The sequence below is a fragment of the Haemorhous mexicanus genome, chromosome 18, assembly GCF_027477595.1.
Source record: "Haemorhous mexicanus isolate bHaeMex1 chromosome 18, bHaeMex1.pri, whole genome shotgun sequence".
Classification (NCBI taxonomy): domain Eukaryota; kingdom Metazoa; phylum Chordata; class Aves; order Passeriformes; family Fringillidae; genus Haemorhous; species Haemorhous mexicanus.
In genome coordinates this window covers 3,968,905-3,991,383 of record NC_082358.1, presented here as the reverse complement: position 1 = coordinate 3,991,383, position 22,479 = coordinate 3,968,905, and the positions used below count along the sequence as shown (strand labels likewise).

General features: G+C 43.5%; 1 protein-coding gene across 1 annotated transcript in view; it reads right to left on the bottom strand.

Annotated features, from left to right (window-relative positions):
• Positions 1–22,479, bottom strand: part of TRPC4AP (transient receptor potential cation channel subfamily C member 4 associated protein) — a 34,351-nt gene that overhangs the window by 8,559 nt on the left and 3,313 nt on the right. Inside the window, exons 3-11 of the mRNA XM_059863003.1 lie at positions 14,475–14,603; positions 14,102–14,218; positions 11,611–11,668; positions 10,592–10,647; positions 8,956–9,084; positions 7,649–7,850; positions 5,961–6,149; positions 4,784–4,926; positions 452–583 (exon numbers count right to left, since the gene is read on the bottom strand). Of these exons, the coding sequence (XP_059718986.1) occupies positions 452–583; positions 4,784–4,926; positions 5,961–6,149; positions 7,649–7,850; positions 8,956–9,084; positions 10,592–10,647; positions 11,611–11,668; positions 14,102–14,218; positions 14,475–14,603 (1,155 nt within the window). The remainder of the gene's footprint in view (positions 1–451; positions 584–4,783; positions 4,927–5,960; positions 6,150–7,648; positions 7,851–8,955; positions 9,085–10,591; positions 10,648–11,610; positions 11,669–14,101; positions 14,219–14,474; positions 14,604–22,479) is intronic.

The following is a 22,479-nucleotide window of genomic DNA, read 5'->3' as shown; positions in this document are numbered from 1 at the left end:
CAAAGGCAAAAAAGCTTAGAACTGTACTGACCAATTCAGAATGTCTAGGTTTGGAAAAAAAAAAATAAACAGTCCAACACAAAACCCAACCCCCTAAACCTGACTGTGGCAATTTGTACTCTGTGCCTCTCACAGGTATCATTTCTTTGAATTTCAGTCATCTTCTACCTCTGGCCTCCAGGGTCCAGAATTTACTCCTTTCTCAGTTCCCAAAAGGTACATGTTCCTTCAAATGAACAAACCAACCAGGAGAGAGGGGAGAGGCTAAACTGGCCCTGCTGCATTGCTAACATGAGCCAAGGATAGACTTAGTGAAATCAATGCTCCCCCAAAATCTGAGTGCTACAGCATCTCAAGTCACTGATTATACAAACACCCAAATACTCAGCACAGCTCCTCAGAATTGTGTGCCAGGATGAAAATCCACTCCAGAACTGCAGAGGTTGCTCACCGGGCTGCAATCACAGTTCTGGTTGTGTCCATGCAGAACCAGGGCTGAGGCTGAGTGCTTCCTCCAGATGAGTTTGTCAAACAGGTTATTGAGGCCAGGAATGAGTCTGAACTCTGCTATCATTTTATGAACCTGGGGAACAAGAGAGGTACAAACATGTCTGCTCCAGCCTAAACACAGATTTAATGTAGTCTGCAAACAGATGGGCACAGTGATGTCATCCTCTGACAAAAGGATGTGAATTCTTGTCTCAAACAGCAAGTGTTTGTGTTAACCACAGTGCAGCAGTTTCCATTTGTGGATGTGGATAGAAAACATCCACACTGGATAGAAAGCAAAGTTTAAACCAAACACTTATTTTGGGATAAAGCTCCTCATCAGCACTTCAATTAACCACCGTGTCTCTGGAAGCAGCTTTGGGCATCAGGACATCACTTCCAGCACACTGGAAATGCATCTTACACCAAACAGCTGAGCTGGGGATATTCTGCAGCCACTCAATCCCCTGAGTGTTCTTTCCCTTTGCAGACACACAGCTGCAGCTCAGGCAGGCCTCTGATGGCAAAAAAACCCATCAATATTGGTTTTGTTCACCAAAACACCTGAGCAGAGTCCAGCAGTAACACAACCACACCACACTGCTCCTTAAAGGTTAAAGAGAAGGTTAAAGAGAAGCTGAACTTTTAGAGAAAAAAAAAGTCAAATTGCTCATTTATCAGTCTGCCTAGTACATATTTTTCTTATTCACATAAAAAAGCTAGTAATTTTGGTGTGAACAGCTGTTTAATACCTTCAGTCCAAGCTGGGATACTTTTGATGTAAGGAATTTAGAAGATGAGGACTAAGGGGAACAAAAAGTGGGATTCTTATTAGATGTAGGCCTAGTACAACCATTATTCCTTGAGAGGTGGCTACAAATGAAAACCACATGACTGGAATGTACAACATTCTGTGAAAAATAAGTGCCCAAGTAATGGACATGTTCCTTAAAATTAACAAACAAAATCACTTAAAAATACCCCAGGTTGTCCTAATATCCAGAACTGTAACCAGCAGCACTTCAAGCAGATCAATCTACTTTGTTCTATTTACTCAAACACCTGAATGAATCAAAATATCTGAAGCTGATGCTGTTTTACACAGTTTGGTTTAGTTTGCAGCACAGCTGATGGCTTTTTGCACTCCTCTTGGCTGTAGCCACCAGCTGTCCCACTTTTATGGAAATCACATTCCTGTTGCTGGACTCCTCAAATACACACCTGAGGAGCATCCAGCCCCTTCCCACCCACCCACACTGCCCTGACAGACTGCTGAGCCTGGAGTCCTCTGGTGCTTCATTATTTTGAAACACTCTTAAGACACTTTGGATTAGTTCCAGAAGCAGCTCTGAGGAATCTCTCTGAACAAAGTGTTCCCTGTAGTGCCCCTGTCCCTCCATGGCACAGGCACAACAGGAGGGAGCCAAGAGCCTGAGCTGCCTGCAAGAGCCTCAACCCTCACTAAAGGAACAGCTCTCTACACTCACTTTTAACTCCTCAATCTGCCCCTTTCCAAATGATTCAGATTTCAAATCTGGGCAGTTTAGTTTGCTCAGCTCTGAATGCTCACCTGATCAAACTCTTCAGTCCTGTCACTGCCTCTGCATCACTCTCCCAGAGCTCAAACTCTTTACAATTGCTCTGCCTGAGGATGCCAAGACAATCTCTGCTCTATATTCAACTTTCAAGCTACTTTGGCTTTTTCCTGCTGCCATTCAGTTTCACAGGAATTGCTCTGCTCTTTCTCAACACTAAAACTGTCTCTGCTAAGCTGAGTTTCTGTGTGTGCAGAGTGGCTCCCTACAGCAGGAGCAAGGAAATCAGCTGATGCTCTTCACCACAACACAGACATGCAGGACAGCCTAGAAAAATATATAAGGAGAGTAATTTAGGGTGTGACCATAATGAGAAGGCAGCAAAGGCCCAGATCTGCAGAGAAACACCACTTATTCCCAAGGGTGAGATCATCCCCAACATGGCAACAGGAGGAGCCAAGTCACTGCTACCACAGTTATCAATTTATGCAAATGAGCCAACAATCAAGTTTAAACCAAACATTCAGAGATTCACTTGGGGACAGGTTGAGCTGGGAGGCTGCACCTTGCTTCAAGCAAATGTCAGACCATTATGTCAATTATTACAGCAAACTGAAGCAGGTTTGTGATGCCCTTAATATAATTCTATGCAAAATGAATCCAATCTAAAACCAGTAGGTCCTTTGGCTGCTCAGACTGGTACCACAAATCCTGTGCTTTTATTCCTTCCCAGAAAAGAAGACCAAAAAGCAGCTGAAATGCTTGTCTGAGGGTGCTGTTGGACACTGCTGGGCCTGCATTCCAGAGCTTCCCATGGAGAACAGCTCAGCTCCAGTCCTTCCTGTGCTGGCTCTCAGGAAGGGCAGGGGATTCACATCTGCCACACAAGTCTTATGCACATTAAGGAATGAAGGATGTAGCACATGTTTTAAAGGCAGAGGATTTCACAAATCAAATCAAAGCAAAACAAAATAAAGGACAACCCCCCCCCCCCTCAAACCAACTCTCCCAAAAACAAGCAAACAAACAAACCAAAACAAAACTCTAAAGAAACAAATAAACACCAACAACAAAAAAAAACCCTGGCTCTGGACAAGAAGTGTTTGGGAATGCAGTAACTTAAATCCTTCAAGAATTCAACTCCAGTCCTGGGAAGAAGTGAACTGCAAGCCACTTTTATCCTTAGCTTCCCCATCTGCATGGGAGCAGAAATATCAGATGAAGGATAAGAGTTGTGTTCCCAGGAAATTAAAACATAAATTCATCTTCAGCAGCAGATTTTTTGCCTTGTCACATTTGACAGGAACACATCAGAAGTGACCCAGGGAGGGAAGGAATCCAGCACCTCCAGCTGCCTCCCTCCAGCAGGATGAGTGCAGGCTGCAAGCAGTTTCTGCAGAATCTATAAACCTGCATTCTTGTGGGGAGCTCAGGCAGGAATGAATTATCTGCCTTGATATAAGAGAAAAGAAAAAATCCTTCTAACAGATCCATGTTCTGCTAGTTTCAGTTATGTTTTGGGCTTTGTTTACATTTTATTTCATGCCTAACACAAACAGCACTCCTAAAAGGAATGACAACATGATTAGGAATTGTTTATTGTAATGACTGTGGTTTCTGCAAGAATTACTGGTTCTCTCTGCTCCCTCTTATGCAGAATCTGCTTCTTTTAATGCCAAGTGTCTGCTTAGAATCACAAAATCCCCAGGATGGCTTGGGATGGAAGGGATGTTAAAGCCCTGCCACGGGCAGGGACACCTTCCACCAGACCAGGCTGCTCCAAGCCCCAGCCTTGAACACTTCCAGGGATGGGAGGTCCCCAAGCTCTGATGTAGGTTAGGAGGGAAGAACAGGTGAGTTTTGTTTGGGACTGAGCTACAACTGCAGCTGTATGCAGATTAAGAGATTTAGGAAAACGCCCTGGGGGGTGGTTGTGACTGACAGCCTGGGAGATTACTACCAGAGAACAAAACACTCCAGATAAATGTGCCCCAGCCCACAACACAGCCTCTCCTGCCTAACACAACAGCCTTTCAATAACCCACACCAGCTTGGCCCTCCCAGTGTCCAGGACATTTGAATGCCTCCACTATGCCAAAGCTCTGCTGAGCTGAGCAGAGTGCCAAAGCTGGAAACCTGTCAAAACCTCACCAAGGATTGCTTTGCTTTTCCCTTCACAACCTGCTTTTGACCCATTTAAATCAAACCACAGCCAAGCTGCAGTGACTGGTTCTTCATAAGCCTGTGTGAGGCAGGGAACAATTTTTTTTTTTCATTTTAGAAAAGGAAGAAAGGCAAAGGAACAGATGAGTGGGATTTGCAGGCAGTGACCAGTGCAGACAGCACTGAAGTGCTGGGAGTTTAGCACTTTGCCAAGTCATGGAAATAGGCTACAAAAATCATCCAGAGCATTTCCAAAAGTGAAAGCAGCCAAAGAAGGGTAAGGCCTGAAAAGGCTCCATCCAAACTGGGCACCAGGAGGGGGGAGAACACCTGACTGCAGCTCCTGCATCATCCAGGTACCCACACACTTGCTGCATCCTCCTGCATCCCTCCTGCACCAGAGCAGTGTGTGAGCAGCCCCACCCCAGCTGTTCCCAGTGAAATGCTGCCTGGCTTCTGGGCAGGGCTGCCAGGATGGACTGCCCAGCTTTGTACCTTGAGCTTGGCCCTGGCATTTCTGTGCCCATGACCTCACTCATGAGCACTCAGGTTTAAAGAGACACCAACTGTGAGTGTGGGCATCCACTGGGGCTCACCTGATTCCTCTGCCTGCCCATGAGCAGCACACAGAGAACATACAGCACCTCCAGCTTGTACATGATCTCATGCATGATCTTCATGGACTGGGGCAGCTGTGTCCTTGTGGAGGTGTTGGCCAGTCCACTCTCATCTGAAGACTCTGAAAAAGATGGCAAAGATGTGAGACTGGGGCACCTTCAGCAGGAAAGGGTTTGTTACAGTTGTTACTTTTACACTGAACACCGCAGATGCAGGAGCAGCACACATCTGCTGGAATTTTCTTAACTAAAAATAGTAATGTACAGCAAAAAAATTATTTGAATTACATGCTAGAGAAAAGATAAAGCCGAAAATTTAGAGGAGATAAAATCAGATTTTTAAATTATTTTTCCATAACAAACTAAATGGCAGCGTCTCCTTAAAGTAAGTAGGCTCACCTATATGAATTAATAGACTACTGCACCAGGGCATGGCAGAAGGGCAGTAAAAGTAGAGGGAGATTATTAGAAGCACTTACTATTAAATCTATTTTCATTTCATACCTCAGTAACAGTATTCTTAGACCACAGTTAAATAAAGTTCAGAACCTTAGAGAGAATTACCCTGCTAAGAAACAGGAATATGAAATACTTTGAGTTCTACCAGACAAACACTGCATTTTGTCATACCAAAGGGTGAAGAAACAAACCACACACATGCTCCAAAGCATTTTCCTAAGGTTGTATTAAGACTTCCACTGAAACAATTATTTTTTTTCCAATTAGCTTATTTAATTTAGCTGGAACTACCTTTCCTTTTTAAAGAAGGGGACACTTTGGTATGAAGCATTTGAACCCAAGTCATGAGCCAAAGTTTTAGAGTAAAATGCTGGTGAAGCCACTTACCTCAGGAGGGTTATTTTAATCACTCCAGAGGAGCTTAGGGCTGAGGATGCACAGCCCTTCACTGTTAGCTAGGCATGCAAAGGGCACACATTGCTGGAGGGTCTCTCCTTTGGCTAACTTTAATTCAGTAAAAAAATCAGTGCTACATGAGAACAAAACAGCAGCCAGACCTAAATGTTGATATATGAGTCCTCCATGGAAGGAAAGTGGAATCAGGAGCAGATGACAGGAAAAGCAACACGTGGCAAACCCTGAGCAAGGTTAATACACGCCTCAGCTGCTGCTGGGTGGAGGGATGCAAGCCAGGTACCTGTACTGCTCTGCTCTGCCTCTTCATTTGCCACTCTCATCAGTGCATCCAGCACCAGGGCATTGTCCAGCCAGGTGTACCACTCCTCCAGCTCCTGCAGGAAGCTGGAAGTCCCTGTTGTTTCAGACACCTTCCTTGTGGCCAGTTTGCACAACCGCTCGATGAAGCCTGGAATATTCAGAAGTGTAGCTGAAAAAAATAAAAGAAAGAATTTTATTACAGTACAAGATCACCACAAGTACCAGCACATCTACTTTAGGAATACAGAAGTGTATGGTTAAGAAGATCTGGTTAAAAAGATCTGAAGATGGAAGAACTCAGCACACTCTTCTGTTAAGGACTGGAAAAGAGCATCCATACCCCAGCAACAATTCAGGGCTGCTCTCCAGTCTTATCAAGGAACTGATCTGGCTGAAAACCAAGCTGGAGAAATAAAGCAGCAGCCTTTAGAAAGGGGTAGCTCCACCTCCCCTTTAATCCTTCATTTTCCCTCCCGTGGTGCTGGTCTGTAGTGACTGAACTGGCTCCCTGCAGCAGTGGGGAGAAAATCTGACAGCTTTTCAAGTAAAAGGTTCCTGAATTAGCTCCTCATGGAGCAAAACAGGTGGAGAACACACCACAGCAGTCCCAGGTGTGAGCGTTTTAACTGTGGAGCTGCACCCTCAGGAAGAGCAGTGCCAGGACAGAAGTCACTGCTCTGCAAAGTGTTTGGGAGGTGCATTTTGCATTCAAGAACAACTTAATTACAGGACCTGTTTATTAAAGATATATGGCTAAAGCTTCACTTCCCACTAGTGGGGGCAAGGAGAAAAGGACAAAGAATTTGGTCATGAACATTACATGAAAGAGTTGCATCTCTGAAAGAATAAGCTCCCTGATGAAGTTTTTAAAACAGAATATACTGTACAGCCTTAGAATCAGTCTCTGATTGTGCCCATAAAAAATGATTAGCTAAATATTTGCTTGGCATGGACCTATGCAAATATCTGCTTCAGATGCCCAAAAGGTTTTTCAGCAAAGCAAGAGCAGAAAACAGCAGATTCTACATCTGATAGTACTTCAACTTTTTCAATTCTTACTCATCCTTCTAGGCAAGACTTCTGCACCTGAGAAGTACTCAGCACAATAAGGAAAGCTGCATTGTGCCCAAAGTTAAGGCTGAGATCAGCCCCACAGATTTCCAAGGCTGGTTTGGTAACACTGGGCAACACAATTAATATTAAACACTCTTCTCTTTTTGATAAAGACAAGACATCCTGTTCAGGACAACATCAGATAAAATCAGAGAAGGAACAGCTCCAACAGCAACCACACTGCAGGCAGCTTTAGTTCAGGAATTCATATTTTATGGAGGAGACAGAATTATTGAGAGCTTCTAATGGGAAGTTCATGGATGTGGCTAAGGCACGGAAAACAAATCCAATTATTTTAAACCCCTCAGAGAGTGCTGAAATGACAGAAATTAACCCACCTAATTAGCAACACCACATGAAACCAAAAGCTACAAAGTTTCAGTAACAGGAAACATGATTTTCAGGAAACAATCTGAGGGGAGTGAATCAAGAAAAATGCTTTGTAAGACACAACACTTTCATTATCTTTCAGAAACAACACTGTGTGACATTGAGAAGAGGAAAACATTATACATTGCTGAGATTATTCTGATTTGTTCACAACACAACAATTACCTTGATTAATTTCAGCTCGGGAAGGGCCCAAGTTTTTTTTCTGCTGGGCATTTTTGGCCAGAAGTGTGTGCTTGTCATCACTGCCTGTATCAAGCTCTGAGATGGTGACAGCCAGGATCCTGCAGAAGTTGGCCAGCTGCTGCTGGTCAAAGCTGGACACCAGGCTGGCCAGGTTGGGAATATCATCCAGCTGGATCATTTCCTGGAGGAGGCAACAGCAGCTCAGTCACATGGGATGGTCAGTAAGTGAACACAGGCAGATCCTCCCTGGGGAGCTCTCTGGGTTATTCCAGTGTTAGCAGTCTGAAAGCAGCTGGGATTTACAACAGCTGTCAGGCTTAGCAATTCCAAAAGTACAAATATCCATATTTTAAATACTATTTTTATATTTACAAAAAAATGTGGGAGCCTTTTTTAATTTTTAAAAAACCCACAAAACCACAACCTGATTTAATACATTAATTATGTTTAGGTATTAGGAGTTTCAATTTTGTTTTCCAATCCTGTCTTTTCTTTGAAACTCAGATAAGAACTTCTAAATTATTTCTCAGTCTTTACATCAGAAGTTCTTTTTAATAAAAAAATGTTGAAAATAGCTTTCAAACAAAAAAAAATTCGTTCAGATAAACTAAGCTTGTTTCCTATTTCAGGAAGTACATCAACCTCAATCTTACTCTAAATAATAAAGTATTAGACTCCTGGCCAGACTCCTGGCCTTCTCCACCAAATGTACACAGATTCTTTCCAATCAAGGTTTTCCCAAGGTTACACCTTGAGTATTTTATCTGCATCACAACAGGGCACTGAGCTGTAACTGATGCTGGTAAATAAGTTCAATAACCAGGTCTGTGCAGAAGATTTAAGTGCCCCAAGTCCCCAGCCTACAACTTCTCAGCCAGACAAACACCCAGGAACACACAGGAAACCTCCCAGATGTGAGGAAGACAAGTGAAGTATGTCAAATACAATCAGCAGGCAAGGATGAAAACTGAATTTATATGAGGTTCATTTTCATTGTTTGTAATATGGGTTATTCTTTAATGACTCAGACCATGGGGACACAGCTGCCACCATTCTCTGAACTGGGTAAAAGCACTACAAGTATGACACCACAGGAATAGTTTGGCTTCTTTATGAGAAGTGATTGAAGTTAATTACCACTGTGAACAGGCAGGTTTCAAATAAGCTACAAGAAGTGAGAATGGCAGCTTTGAGGACTGTCCTCAGCAACTCTTCAAAGAAACAGCTCTCCCTCCTCCACTGGGCTGAAAAGCCATACAAATGACATTAAGAAAGCAGTAACTAACCTTTTTAACTCCCAGGATATCTTCAATGAGCGTTGCAGTTTGTAGGAATGTCTTTTTGTTTGTCATCAGTGTAAACAGGAACAACACAAAGTCATTTCTCTCTGCCAGCCGCCTTGTGACTCCTTCCGTCTGGAAATGAGCACACAGAGGGCCAGTGAGAGCCCACCCCGAGCAGCCACATGGCACAGCACAGGCAGCACAGCCCTAGAGATGATGTGGTGCTGAGCCAGCTGCTTCTGAACCCAGGGAATGTCGTGTTTGTGGCAACCAAAACCATCTCCAGTCCTGGTTTGGAGTCAACGTGGCACTGGCAACAACGCCGGGATGAGAGGCTTCACCTCAAAGCAGCTGTTTCCTCGTCTCAATCTGAAGCCAACCCTGCCTGCCTGGGCACACACCACAGGGGCTGGGCTCTGCTTTGCATACAAACTGTGACCAGCTCCCTGCCATGGTCTGCACACACAGCAGCTCCTAAACCCTCAGCACTGCTGTCTGAGCAACCTGGATCAAGCACTGGCCTAAAAGAACGGGGTGATGAATCCCAAAGTCAGACTGAGGCTGCCTTTCATGCTCTGAGCTCTGCTGAGAGCACACCCAGGCTTTCCTGGAACTCACAGCTACATCCTCACTGCTTGCAAAGCTGTGTCTTATCCATGAGACACATTCCCAGTGCTCACAGAACCAGACTGGCAAAGATAATTCCCCAATATTTACAGATAAGCACAAAACCAGCTAATATTGCCCACAGAGCATTTCTGTAATCCTGGACACTTCTCCTCAATCCCTGCAGTAATACCAAAGTGAATTAAAACAGAGCAGCTAGTCTAGAAATTCCAAACTTATTTTTTAGCTTATCATGCTATTCCCAGTTTACAAAAGTTGCATTACCTGCAGTTAAAAAAATAAAAAATAAATCATCCAAGCCAAGGAAAAAAGTGTTCCCTCTCTCCCCTGTCCCATGTGTACACAGATCCTTGTCAGTGAGACATGATCTAGTAAGATTCAGACTCTGGAGATCAGACTGATGTTTTTGGAAGAGCTCCAAGCCACTAACTGGCTTTTTTCACTTTTTGTTAATGTTCCCTAGGCTCTGGCATAATGAGGTGTATGATGAAGTAAACAATCCTGAGGATGTTCCCTACATGCATAATCTGAGGCCTTTGCTTTTAGCTTCAGGATTTAATGACAAGATATTTCCAGAGGCCTTTAACCCAGCACCTTCCTTTGCACTGATCTGCCACGACTGGAATGGACTGAACTACAATCCTCCACACAGAGCTGCAGGATCAAATTCAAAACCCTTTGCCAGCCCCAATTCTGAACAAGACCAGCTGTAGCTGGGCTTAACAGGCATCCATTCCCAGCTTCAGAATTTAAGCTGCAACATTAACAAAGGCTGGCACAGCTTTCCTATGGAAACACAGGGACAGAAAGAGCCAAACAAGGGAACTAAGCTTGACAATACAGGTCAGAAAACAAATTATTTGAGCAACACATCAAAATACAGTGATGCTGTATTTAACTGAAGGAATTTTAACGTAAAGCTTCAGAGGAAGTTTAAATTACACTTAAAAGAGTCTGTTTATTGTCTTAGGAAGTAGCACATGTAAAAAGTGCCCAGAAGAGTTGTACTTACACATATGCAGGTGTTGTACAGTATGCTTAAACAGTCCTTGATGAGGTCATCACTTACTGCAAAGGAGAGAGCAGACAGTCAGCAGCCATTCCCTGCCAAGGAACACCCCTGGCATGGGAGGGACATGGAGAGCTCTGGGATGGGTGACAACTTCAGGCTGCCAGCTCAGAGCACATGCAAATGCCTTACAGCATAGAAGCCACAAGAAACACTCTACACCCAACCTGTTCACATGTTAAATTATTTTTGTATGGGGAAAAAATGTCAGTTCATGAAGTTTTCTCCACTGGAAACTCATACTTGTTTTCTCAGCACCTGGACCTCATAGAAAAACTTCCAATCTGCTTTGCCACAGCATTTTAATATTTAAAATATGTTTTCAGTACAGACCTTGAATTGCCTAAAGCTCCAGTTGAAGTCACTCCACCTTTGAAGTTCCCTGGCTAGCAGGCACAGGGTGCACCATGACATTCCCTTCCCTGAGCAGGGCTCAGGGAACCAGAAGAATCCCAAACAGGGGAAATAAAACACTCCAGCCAAGCTGCTCCAGCAGGAAAGTTGAGCTGAAGTCACTGCACCCCCTGTCCTTACAGCAATGTGGAAATGAGCAGTCATGTAACAAAAAGCATGCTGTTTTCCTGAGCTACTCATCTTACAATCTCTGCAGCTCCCATTACATAAACAATGTTTTGTGGCTTATTATTAATAATTTTTCACTGTAGCTGTAGCCACAGGAACAAGAAGAGTTTCCAGTGATTGCAGATTTAGTGCTTTGAGTCAAGTGTGTTGTGCTGAGTGCATGAAGCTCTGGAGCTGTGCCAGAAACAGGTGACTCTCCCAAATCCTAGCACAAATCAGTACCAGGGAGAACAAAGAAACAGTGATTCACTCCTAAATGAATCAACAGGAAATTGCTGGGATGGAAAGAGAATAACAGAAAAACAGAACAATTTCTCTCTGAAGCAGGAACACCAGGCAAAATTGGGGAAAAGAAAGAGATAAACCACCTATTTACTTACTTTTCTGCTTCTTTTTCTGTGTAATAAGAGTTGGTCTCATGAGAATTTCTACTAAAAGCTGTAAAAATAAGACAAGGAATTAAGGGAATGATCACTGAGATACAAATAACCAATTAATTCACCAGTGACAAACCCAAACCTGTTTCTGCTGAAGTCACAGAGATGAATAATGAAGGCTCTACAATCAAACCCCCACTGGTGTCAAAATCATATTGACAAATTATAGTTGCATTTACCCTGAAGAAACAGTAAGAGCTGTATAAAATAATCTCCCACTGGCAAGTTTTAAAGAATTTGAGCTTGCAAGGAATTAATTTCACATGCCTCCAGATAACATCAAGGATGGAGATCACACATCTCTTAAAATAAGGAATCTTTAGCAATAATCTGCAAAGAGATGCAAATTTTGCAAAGGCTTTCCCTAGATCTTGCTGGGCTTCAAAAACATTTCAGGTCCAGACAGAATTTAGCAGCTCCAGATTTTATCTCAGCACCAAAAAGCCACTGCTTTTGTACAGGACCCTGTATGTATATTTACATTTATATTACTATTAAGGAAATATAAATGTAAATATGATGTAATAATCAGCTTTCCAAAGGCTGTGGTTCTGACTGATGTAGAACTGATCTTCAGCTACTCTAATTTGTACCACTGGTTTGGCTTAAAACATTTGAAAAAACAGCACTTTATTAAATACCAGTGCCAACTCACAAGATATTTAAGAGTTTACAACTTGATCTATGTGTCCCATCTTCTTTTAATGAACTATTGATCCAGACACAGAGGAAACCACCTTGACATCACTGGAGGCTACATTAAAAGCAGCAACAAATAAATAAATAGGCAGCTTTTAAGAGGAATATACATTTTTAGCAACATTTGTAGTAGTAGCTGTAGCATTAATAGGGTAGAGAAAAATGACTGCAGTAATACAGATCTCATATTAATGGCTTGTGTTTTAGGAGAATGTACATCTCAAAGTTTGAGGTTTATGCTTTAAATCTTGGGTTTTCTGTCTCCCACCAGAGGCAGAAGGAGCACAAAGGGAATGATGAGATTGTGTTTCTTGGGATGGGGTTACATTCAGGTATAAAATCCATGAGGTTTGTGTATTTCCACCCAGGTCTTTATTTTACATGGATTCATATAAAGGGAGGAGCCACTGATATGGTTTTGTTCTTCCCCAATGTAAAGGCTGTCGGAATCCTAAAATATTTTAACTCACACATTGTAGCCCTGAGTGTCCTTCAAAGTTACTCATGTTCCACAGCTCAAAATATTGCAACATAAATCAGCATGTGGCACACACAGCACCAGCAGATCAAACTTCTTCCCTTTTAAATCCTAGAGCAGGATTTTTGAAAACACACAGCACTGGCTTCCATCATTGCCTTTAATCACATTTAAACCCACCTCTATCAGCCAAATCTCTGCCCACAGCACCAGGTAATTACAGTGGATCTGATATTTACTATCTCCAGCCCAAGGGAGATGTCAACCAAGCCCCAACCAACCAAACCAAAACCTTGTCCCCAACACAGAGTGAGTCTGTGCATTATGTTAAAATCATTTATACAGAAGTACCACTATTTCCCCTTAAAAACAATGGAAATTTAAAACATTTTCATACTGCTCTAATTTGCTTGGGTAGCTAAAGGCTTTTGCTCTCAACAGATAGCAGCAACTAAACCAGTGCTTATTTCAAAACATAAACAGCAGCTTTAAGTAAAAGCAAGCTTTCACTTGTGCAAAAAATAAAATAACAAAAATGTTATTTCTGTTACAAAGACAAAATAACAAAAAATAAATGTGACAAAAAATAAATAGTAAAATCTGTTTAGTTAAACTAAATAAAAAGAGAGTATCAATTAGTTCACTGGAAAATACAAATAATACATTTCTAATGAAAGCCAAGCCAGAGTCGGGCATCGTAAAACAGAGCAAATGGGTATTAGTGCAATGTAGAATTAAAGCAAATAAACAAAATGATAAATTGCCAGAATGTCCACAGAAACCTTCCAGTTCTGCTTGAAAACTTTGCCAGAGATGAAGTAATGAACACAGACAACCTGGTTAAGACAGAGCCCTGGTGTGCTTAAACTGCCACAGATCCCCCAGTGTTTAGTGAAATTCTCACTGCTCCAATGCCAATTGTGTTATTTTATCTCACAACCAGGAATCATTTGAAACTGTCTTCAATCAGAACTAAAGGACCTAATCTTTTTTAAGGTAAAAAAAGACTGACTAAAGAAACAGCCAGGTATTCTGTATCAATAAGAACAAAACACCTCACTTTGCATGTAATACCTTGAACAATACACCCTTTTCCTATTTTGATTAACAGAAAGTGGCACAATTCTAATGCTTGACATTAAATTGGTAAAGTCATTCTGTAGCTTGCATCTAGAAGCTTCCAAGACCTCACTGAAGAGATTTTTCAGTGGGATGATTATCATGCAGATCTTTTGATACTGAAAAAAACACACTTACATCGACTCCTCCAAACAAATCAAACGTGTATGTGTTTGGGAAACTGGACTCTTGAGCAGCTTTTCTGTCTTCTGTGACATAAACCATGGCTTCCATCGAGAGAAGTGGAGAAATTTCCTGCAGGTAGGAGAAAAATAAAGAGATGGTACAAAAAGAAAACTGTTCATCACTATAAACACAATTATCTTCCACTATCTGTGTGATCTCACTGACTAATCATCACCTGCACCCCCAGCTCTTACTTACAGCCAATTTCTGACAGATACCATCATGCAGACAGTTTAAGAAATTAATACAGTATGATCACAGTAGACTTTAAAGAAAACCACAACAAAATTATCTCAGGATTTAGGAAGAAGGGTGCAGGCAGTACCTTTAGGATGCTTTGGCACTGGGAGAAGTCGCTGTTTGGGTGGCTGTGCTCATACAGCTTCTGCAACAGCAAGGGGATCCCATTCCATTTTGCCTGTTTATCTCTCTCCTTCAACAAGGCCTCTGTGATCTGCAATGAAGGAAGAATGTGATTCCCACGTGTCCAAAGCTTCATAACCAGGAAAATAACTTATCACCTTCCTGGGAAAAGAGTTCACAAAATCCAGTATTTCCTTCCACGCAGCAATTTATCCAGGACAGGTAGCTGCAGAATTTTACAGATGCAAAGTATCTTAAGCAGCACAGAGCTTAAAGCAGATGTCATTTAGAGTACAGAATCTCGTTCTGTATTTTTATATTGATTGTGTGTTTTAAAATGGCAACACATTAGTCTCTAAACAATGCCATTAGCAGAGCTCCAACTGACAGGTCAGTGAAGGAGGAAATGGGTGCCCTGACACTATCTCAAATCACACTGGTCTGAGGTGTAGAATGCTGAGGATGGGAAGGCTTCATTACTTGATGCATTCAGCTAGAAAGGAGTATTTCCTCAGCCAAGTCCCTGAAGTCATTGGTCACAGCAATGACCCAAACCACAAAGGTTTACAAGCAGGAACATATCAAAGAGAGAAAATTCCCCCTGTAGTCTTGGGCTGACTGTAAATGGAGATCACCAACTAAATCAGCAGAACAACAATGCTGGCATTATCCTAAGAAACAGGCTGCAACCACAAAAAAGAACACTTGGCATTCGCTACTACAGCTGTCCAAACTTTCTTCAATGTTCCTCCTTTTTCCCTAAAGTAAAAAAAAAAATACTCTTAATATTCATCACTGTGTTTAACACCTAAAAAAAAAAAAAAGTAGCAGCACAAGACTAAAATACTCTGCTTAAAATCCAGAAAAGATGCTTTGAAGTCTGAATACTTCCAGGTTAATGCCAGGAGATCTGTCAAGGAGGAACTTAGGAAATACAACTAAAATCCACCATCCAGTCAATGCTGACCAAACTTTAACTCCTTTCCTCTCTGATACTTCAGAGGGCCCTACACCAACCCCAGCACAGGGACTTATCCTTGTACACAGGAGAAGGTAAAGCAGAAAACAATTCCAGCAGGATTTTTCACTGGGTTTACAATGTTTAATGTGCCCTCCAAATAAAAACAACTAAATAAAGAAAACCCCAATCCTCTGGTCAGCACCTCAAGGCAAACCTTAGAATGTCCTGGGCTGGGAGGGACCCCCAGGATCACCCAGGGCAGCCCCAGCCCTGCACAGATCCCCCAACAGCCCCACCCTGGGCATCCCTGGCAGCGCTGTCCCAACCTGGAGCGCAGGCAGCCTCGGGGCCGTGCCCATTCCCTGGGCAGCCTGGGCAGTGCCAGCACCCTCTGAGGAAGAACCTTTCCTGATCTCCAGCCTGAGCCTCCCCTGATACATTTGGGGATTGGCTCTTACTCCCAGGCCTAAAGCCCTAAGTGGCTCTCATTCTGTACCTTTCTGTGGTTAAGTGACATTTCCCTCCCAGCTGCTTAAATCTCCCTTCTTATTCTTTCAGCCAAGACATGGTTCTCAGACACAGCTCAGTGCACAATTCCAAAGGGCCATTCATTCCTGATTAGACAATTATATGCAAATATACTCCAACTCCTGGCAGAATTTAACCCTTTGCTCTCTGGTTATACAGGAAGACCAGAAAACTGATTCAAGCTGAGAACTCAGCTGGGCAATGCAGCTAATGTGGGTCCTCAGCCTCTTTGCAAGATTCCAAAGTACAGAGGATTCTTTTCCTGATGAAATGCCTCAATTTTTAGGTAAATAAGAACTTCAAATAAATAAGAACTTCAATGGTCTTTAAGAAACAGGTTTTCTTGCTACAAGCAGTGATTGAAGCAGTGTGAGCACACCTTGGACATAAAATTCTCTCCAGTTTTTAACTTTTCCCTGCTTTTTGAATCAGAGGAATCAACCAGCACTGCTGGAGAATGACACAATTTCCTTCTGAGCAGGAGAAATAGCAGAGGACCAAACCAGAAAGCCAAAACCATCATCTTCTCATCATCTGGGCTCTTCTGGGTCAGCTCCCTGGAAGTCACAGATTCCATTTCCCCTTGAGAAACCAAGCACAGAGTGAGCCAAAGGAGCTCTACCACTGCTCCATCCCAGGTGTGGGAGGAGGACAAACCCACAGGCAGTGGGAGGAACAGGATTAATTGCTGGGCAAAGTGCACAGAACACACAGCAAAATGCCAGGGAAAGAGTCCAACTCTCCAGCTAGAGCTGATGTGGAAGATACCAGAGGCAGGGATGACGTGCACAGGCTGCCATCACAGGTTCCAGCAGCACAGAGCAGAAATGCTCTCAGGAAAGGCCAAAAGCCTTTAATTAACATTAAAACCTTGTGCTGGGTTTAACACCACACTGTTAATCATATGTATGCTTCTTGGTTTGGGGCAGGATCCATCTGAGCCATCTCCACTCCCATTTCTGTACTAGCAGGGCTCCTCTCCCTGCCCCAGGCTCTGAGAGGCAGCCACAGGAAACTCTCAGAACTGAAATTTTGAAAGAGTGAAGCAAATGTTTCCTTGCTCTCATCATCTTTTATCTGCTTTCAAAAGAAAAAAAAAATAAAAAAAGGTTTTCTTTCTCTTGATTTAACACATCTTTGGTTTCACTGCAAGCTCTGGCTTGTGGTCCCTGCTCTGTATTTGAGGCTACCCTGGCTCTGGATATTTCCATTGTGGCCGGGTGGTATTTGCCAATGCAAAGATTTTTGGATTCTGGGAAAGGAACAAAATTCAATCAGACTTTGTGGAGCTGTATTTCTTCACAGCCATTTTGGTTAAAAACTGCATCTCTTGTTTTCCATAACAGCAGCTAGTCAATGCTTTTCATTTAAAAGCAAAAATGGCTTTCTTTTTTGGGAAAGTCTACTGAATAAGTCATCAAAATCAGCACTGGGTCTTTTGGGGCTCCTTTCCTCTGTGGAATTTTTTGGTCTCATTCAAGCACATAAAGTGCAATCCAACACTGACTTTCTTCATTCACTGAAAAGCTCTGGATAAAACACCTGAAATCTTGCAACAAAACTTGAGAAATTAGGTATCATCTAACAAGAAGTAGAGGCTGTAGCAGCCCACCTGGAAGAGGTATCCATGAAAAGCCAGGATCTCCCCAAGTCCTGGCAGCTGGGTTTGGAATTGTCATGCTATACTGGTGTTAGGACACAAGAGAATAAGGATCACTTCAGGGAAAACAAGAGCAGCAGCATACAAACTTCTGTAAGAGCCAGGTACAGCAAACCAAACTGGTCCATGCACCAGGACTGCACAGAGTCACTTCCCAGATTGCTGCACACATCCCAGTTCTGGCTCACAGAGAAACCAGAGGACAGCACACCGGGGCTCTCCAGAGAGGTTCTGTTCCAGGCTGATCCCTGAAAACACAGTGGCACACACCAGCTCATCCAGAGCTCCCAAGCTGTGTCCCAGTCCAAAGCTGTCTGACAATCCTGTGGTTTCCAGAACGCTGCTCCCCAGCCAGGTGATCACCACCTCACCAGGACCATCCACATCCCCCTGCTCCAGCTGTGCCACGAAGACATGGCATCTGCTGGAAGGGCAATCAGAGACTTTGGAGAGGATTTAAATTCAGAGATAAAAAATGTGTCACCAGCCCACCTGTGTCTGCAAGGTAGAACAGACTGAGTGGTTTTCTCTTTAAAGACTCCTTAGGAACTGGAGCTCAGGATTTCCCAGGAGATTACTCCAAAGACTGATAACTACCATAGGAACACTTTCCAACTACACAGTTTAAGTAACTTCTGTGCATCATTTTCCTTGACAGTATACAAAGGGCTGAAAAAAGACACTGCACACAACTGTAAGTATTTAGTTTAAATTTCTTTCTAATCCTACTGTCTTAAATCCTTTCAAAAAATTATAAGAATAAGAAGCAAAGAATGTCCCATCTTGGAAGGGATCACACAAGGACTGTCAAGGCCAGCCCCAGCCCTGCATACATCCCCCAACAGCCCCACCCTGGGCATCCCTGGCAGTGCTGTCACAATGCTCCAGGAGCTCTGGCAGCCTCGGGGCCATGCCCATTCCCTGGGGAGCCTGGGCATCCTCTGGGGGAAGAATCTTTTCCTAATATCCAGCCTAAACCTCCCCTGATGGCATCGATTTGCAAGATAATCAATAAATAATTATGAATATCTGCATCTTCATGAAGTTATACATTAATATTTGCCTAAATCCATCCCTTGACCAGTCTAGTCCCCCTTTTACTTGTCCCATCCACTTTGCTCATCCTCCAGGCACAGGAACAGCTCTTCCCCCCTGCTCTGTGTCCACGCCCTGACAAGTGCTCAGCTTTGCCAAAACATTTCTTACTGCCCTGAGATCTCTTGGAGCTAAAGTTGCTCCCAAATCCTTCCCACCTCTGTTCCCACACTGTGACAACTGTCCTTGCCCTACAAAGCAAACCTCTGATTTTCCTAAGCTTGCCTCCACCCCTGTGCTGAGCTGTGGTCAGTGACACCTCTCTCTGTCTTCCCAAAACTGCTGAACCACCAGCAGTGGTGACAGCAGCAGAAATACCAGGAGCTAATCCTCCCTTTGCTCTCCAGGGCAGGGCAAACAGCCTCCTGATAAAACTGTGTCTCTATTTCACATTTTACCCTTCAAACATTACACTGTCTTGCTGAGTGCTCGCTACAGGAGGGTGTTTGCTGTCATCTTCCAGAAAGCAAAACCAGTGACTCAGGTGTCCAGGCATCCTTCACAGCACTGAAGGGATCCTGCTGTGACAGACTTCACAGCTATGACACATCACTTACAAGGTTTTTTTAATTCAATTTCTCATTGCAACCATACATTAACACTGGAAGTGCTTTTAAAAAAAGCAGAATTTCCATTCTTGGGATTTTCCATGACCATTTCTGAAGTATATAGTTAAATGTCTTGAAAGTTTAAAAGGAAAGAGGCACAAGATTTTGGATCTTGACAAAGAGATGCAAGCACATGGTCTCTATGTATTCTTAATAAATTGAAGCCTTTGCAAATCCTTTCCTTCAAGCCTTTAAAGCTGTACCTTTAAAAAAAACCAGGAAACTAAAATTTGTGCAATTAAATGCTTAATTTTCCTCTGAACAGTAATAACTTAGGAAGTCATCTCTGACAGACTGCCAGGAGAATGATTATTCAGGATTTTGGGGAGTGCCCCGCAATTCCAGCTCTGTATTCCATTTTCCTTTCCAGTTGCTAACAGCCATCCATCAGCCTGCCTAAGCTGTCTCCTTCCTCACACAACTTTTCCCACAAAAGCCTGTAACCAAGGCAAATGACCCAGCAAGTTTTGGTTTTAACACAACAGCTTTGCAGGAACACAGCTGCTGGCCCATGGAGCAATTCTGGAAAGCATTCCAAGGGAGAAGCTGAGCACTGCAGCCCTGCAGCTCCAGGGCAGAACACACTGTGGCCAGTCACAGCTGAGCTCTGATCAAACACAGGGCAGAGCCCCACAGATATTAATCCTGAAAGGGAACTCTGCTGGGAGCAGTCCATGGAAGAGCACTTATGTCCAGCCTCTCTCCAGCTCCTTGATTCTTCAAGTGCACATCAAGATTCCCTTAGCTAGATTCCCTGTTTCTCCATCCTCCCCAGCCCTGCATGGGGCCCCGCCATCCCTTCTCCTGCCAACCCAAAAGCCAGGCATGAACCCAGGGACACACTGTCCTAGGATAAAACATGCCAGAGCTTCCAGCCAGGCCTAACCCACAGCTCCCTGACTACAGCTCTGCTCACAAGAACTGGAAGAAGAGCTGGTCTACCAAGACAGGGAACAGGTTTCCTGAATCTCCAATCCCCACAGCACTTCCCAGAGCACAACAATTCCAACACAGACCTTTAACACCAGCAGCTCTCCAAACCCACTACAGGATCTACCAGATCAGAACAGAGCTACTAATATTTGCTTTGCTGACCTTACTCTCAGAGAAAAGTACATCAATTAATATCTATAATTATATTAAAATTATATTAACTTCTCAGTTACTACTTTTCCTTGGAACTTCCTAAGTTTCTTCTTTATTTCATTTTGAAAGAAAACAAAATCTGTAGGGCTATCTAAGTAAAAGCAGAGGGATAAGAAGCATCACATCTACATTTTTCTTCTCACTTATCTTCAGCCACACAAAAAAATCAGACACCAACACAGCCACTTTTTGAGCATTTCTAGTGCACGACAGAGCTCTGGTCCTGTTACATAACAAAAGCACGTCCAGGCTTTCCAACACTCCCTCACTGTCCTCCCCTGAAGAGGCCTAAGCCTGCTAACACCCACACAATTAGAGCTACTCAAGTGGATTATATTCACGTGAATCTTGTTTTGTTGGTGCTCTTGTAAGGAGGAAACAAAAAACTGACTCAAAACTAAAATCTTTTCTCAGGGTTAGGAAGCTACTCATGCTGATAACCTGCAATGGCAGGAGGTGAAATCTGGATGTCTGAGGGAGAAAATGTTTTCCTTCCAGAGAGTTTTTTTTTTTTGAGTGGATAGGGACTATCCTGCTAAGGGAAGTGTCTGCTCCTAAGGACAGCAAAGCATGAAATACAGCTGGAAAAATGGATTCCTTTTTTCCATCCTGATTGTTTCAGCTAAGCCCTGGCAATCCTATGAGGGTGAGAACAGTGCTGACACCAAGCTCTTAGGACTGCAGCAAGAGCACATTAGTCTGCCAACAAATCCCTGGTTAGTCCATTATTACACTGCTCTGTCCACAGGGATTCCCAGAGCTGCACCTAAATATCTTCTTGTTTCATGCCATATCCATGGTGTTCACAGCTGCCTTGCAGCAGATGAAGTGTGCACCTTCTTGCTAAGCAGATTTGAGCTTGATCAGCTGAGCCAGAGTGTTCTTGGCTTTCAAGGAACAGCAGCACAAACTTGTCCCAGAGCCTGTGATCCATGGCACAGCTGTGCCCCAAGAAGGGCAACACACCAGGCCCCTCACAACCAATATTCTTCCTTCTTAGAAACGTGTCACTTCTGGAAAGCTCTTCTGCCACTGGTTCACCAGCACCTGCAAAGCCCCTTGCACTGGCTGTGTGCTCAGGGCAGGGCAAATCCTGATCCAAGGTTATGCAATCTGATACCAACTCTGAAGTTTGTGAGCAGGGCAGCAGCTGATGCCAGCAATATGATAAAATGGACACAAGAACAAATAATGACAGTATCTACTGAAATCTGCTTTAGCTAATCAACTTCTTATCACAGAATCATTTACATTGGAAAAGACCTCCAAGACCAAGAGTCCAACCTGTGACTGATCCCCACCCTAACACCCAGCCCAGAGTGCCATGTCCCACTGTTTCTTGGAATCTCCAGGGATGGGGACTCCACTATCTCCCTGGGCAGGCCCTGACAATGCCTGAGCCATCCTTTTCCAGGAAAAAAATTCCTCCTGTTGTTCAAGCTGAACCTCCCCTGGCCCAGCCTGAGGCCATTCCCTCTCTTCCTGTCCCTGCTCCCTGGAGCAGAGCCCAACCCTCACCCGGCTGCCCCCTCCTGCCAGGAGTTGTCCAGAGCCAGAAGCTCCCTCTGAGCCTCCTTTTCTCCAGGCTGAGCCCCTTTCCCAGCTCCCTCAGCCACGCCTCATATGATTCTCCAGCTCTGTTGCCCTTCTCTGAATAATTTATTACTAATAATAAAGCAAGACACCAACTGGCAAGGAAGCCAAGGGCTCTGGGTAGGTGAGCACAGCAGGAACATGCAGGGATCCAGATTTCAGAGCCTCAGCTGACCTCAAAACTGCCAGATATTCAGGGGGCTGCTGCTGTCAAAAATGCTTCTATGTCCCTGTAAGATCAGAGCAATGAACTTTTAGATGCGGGCCTCAACAGTGATCCTTCCCAGCTCACAGCTAAGCCTCAACTTTCCTCATACAAAAATGGATCTTGAGATCACCTAAGAATAGCACACAAAGCTTTGTTCAGGGCTAAATG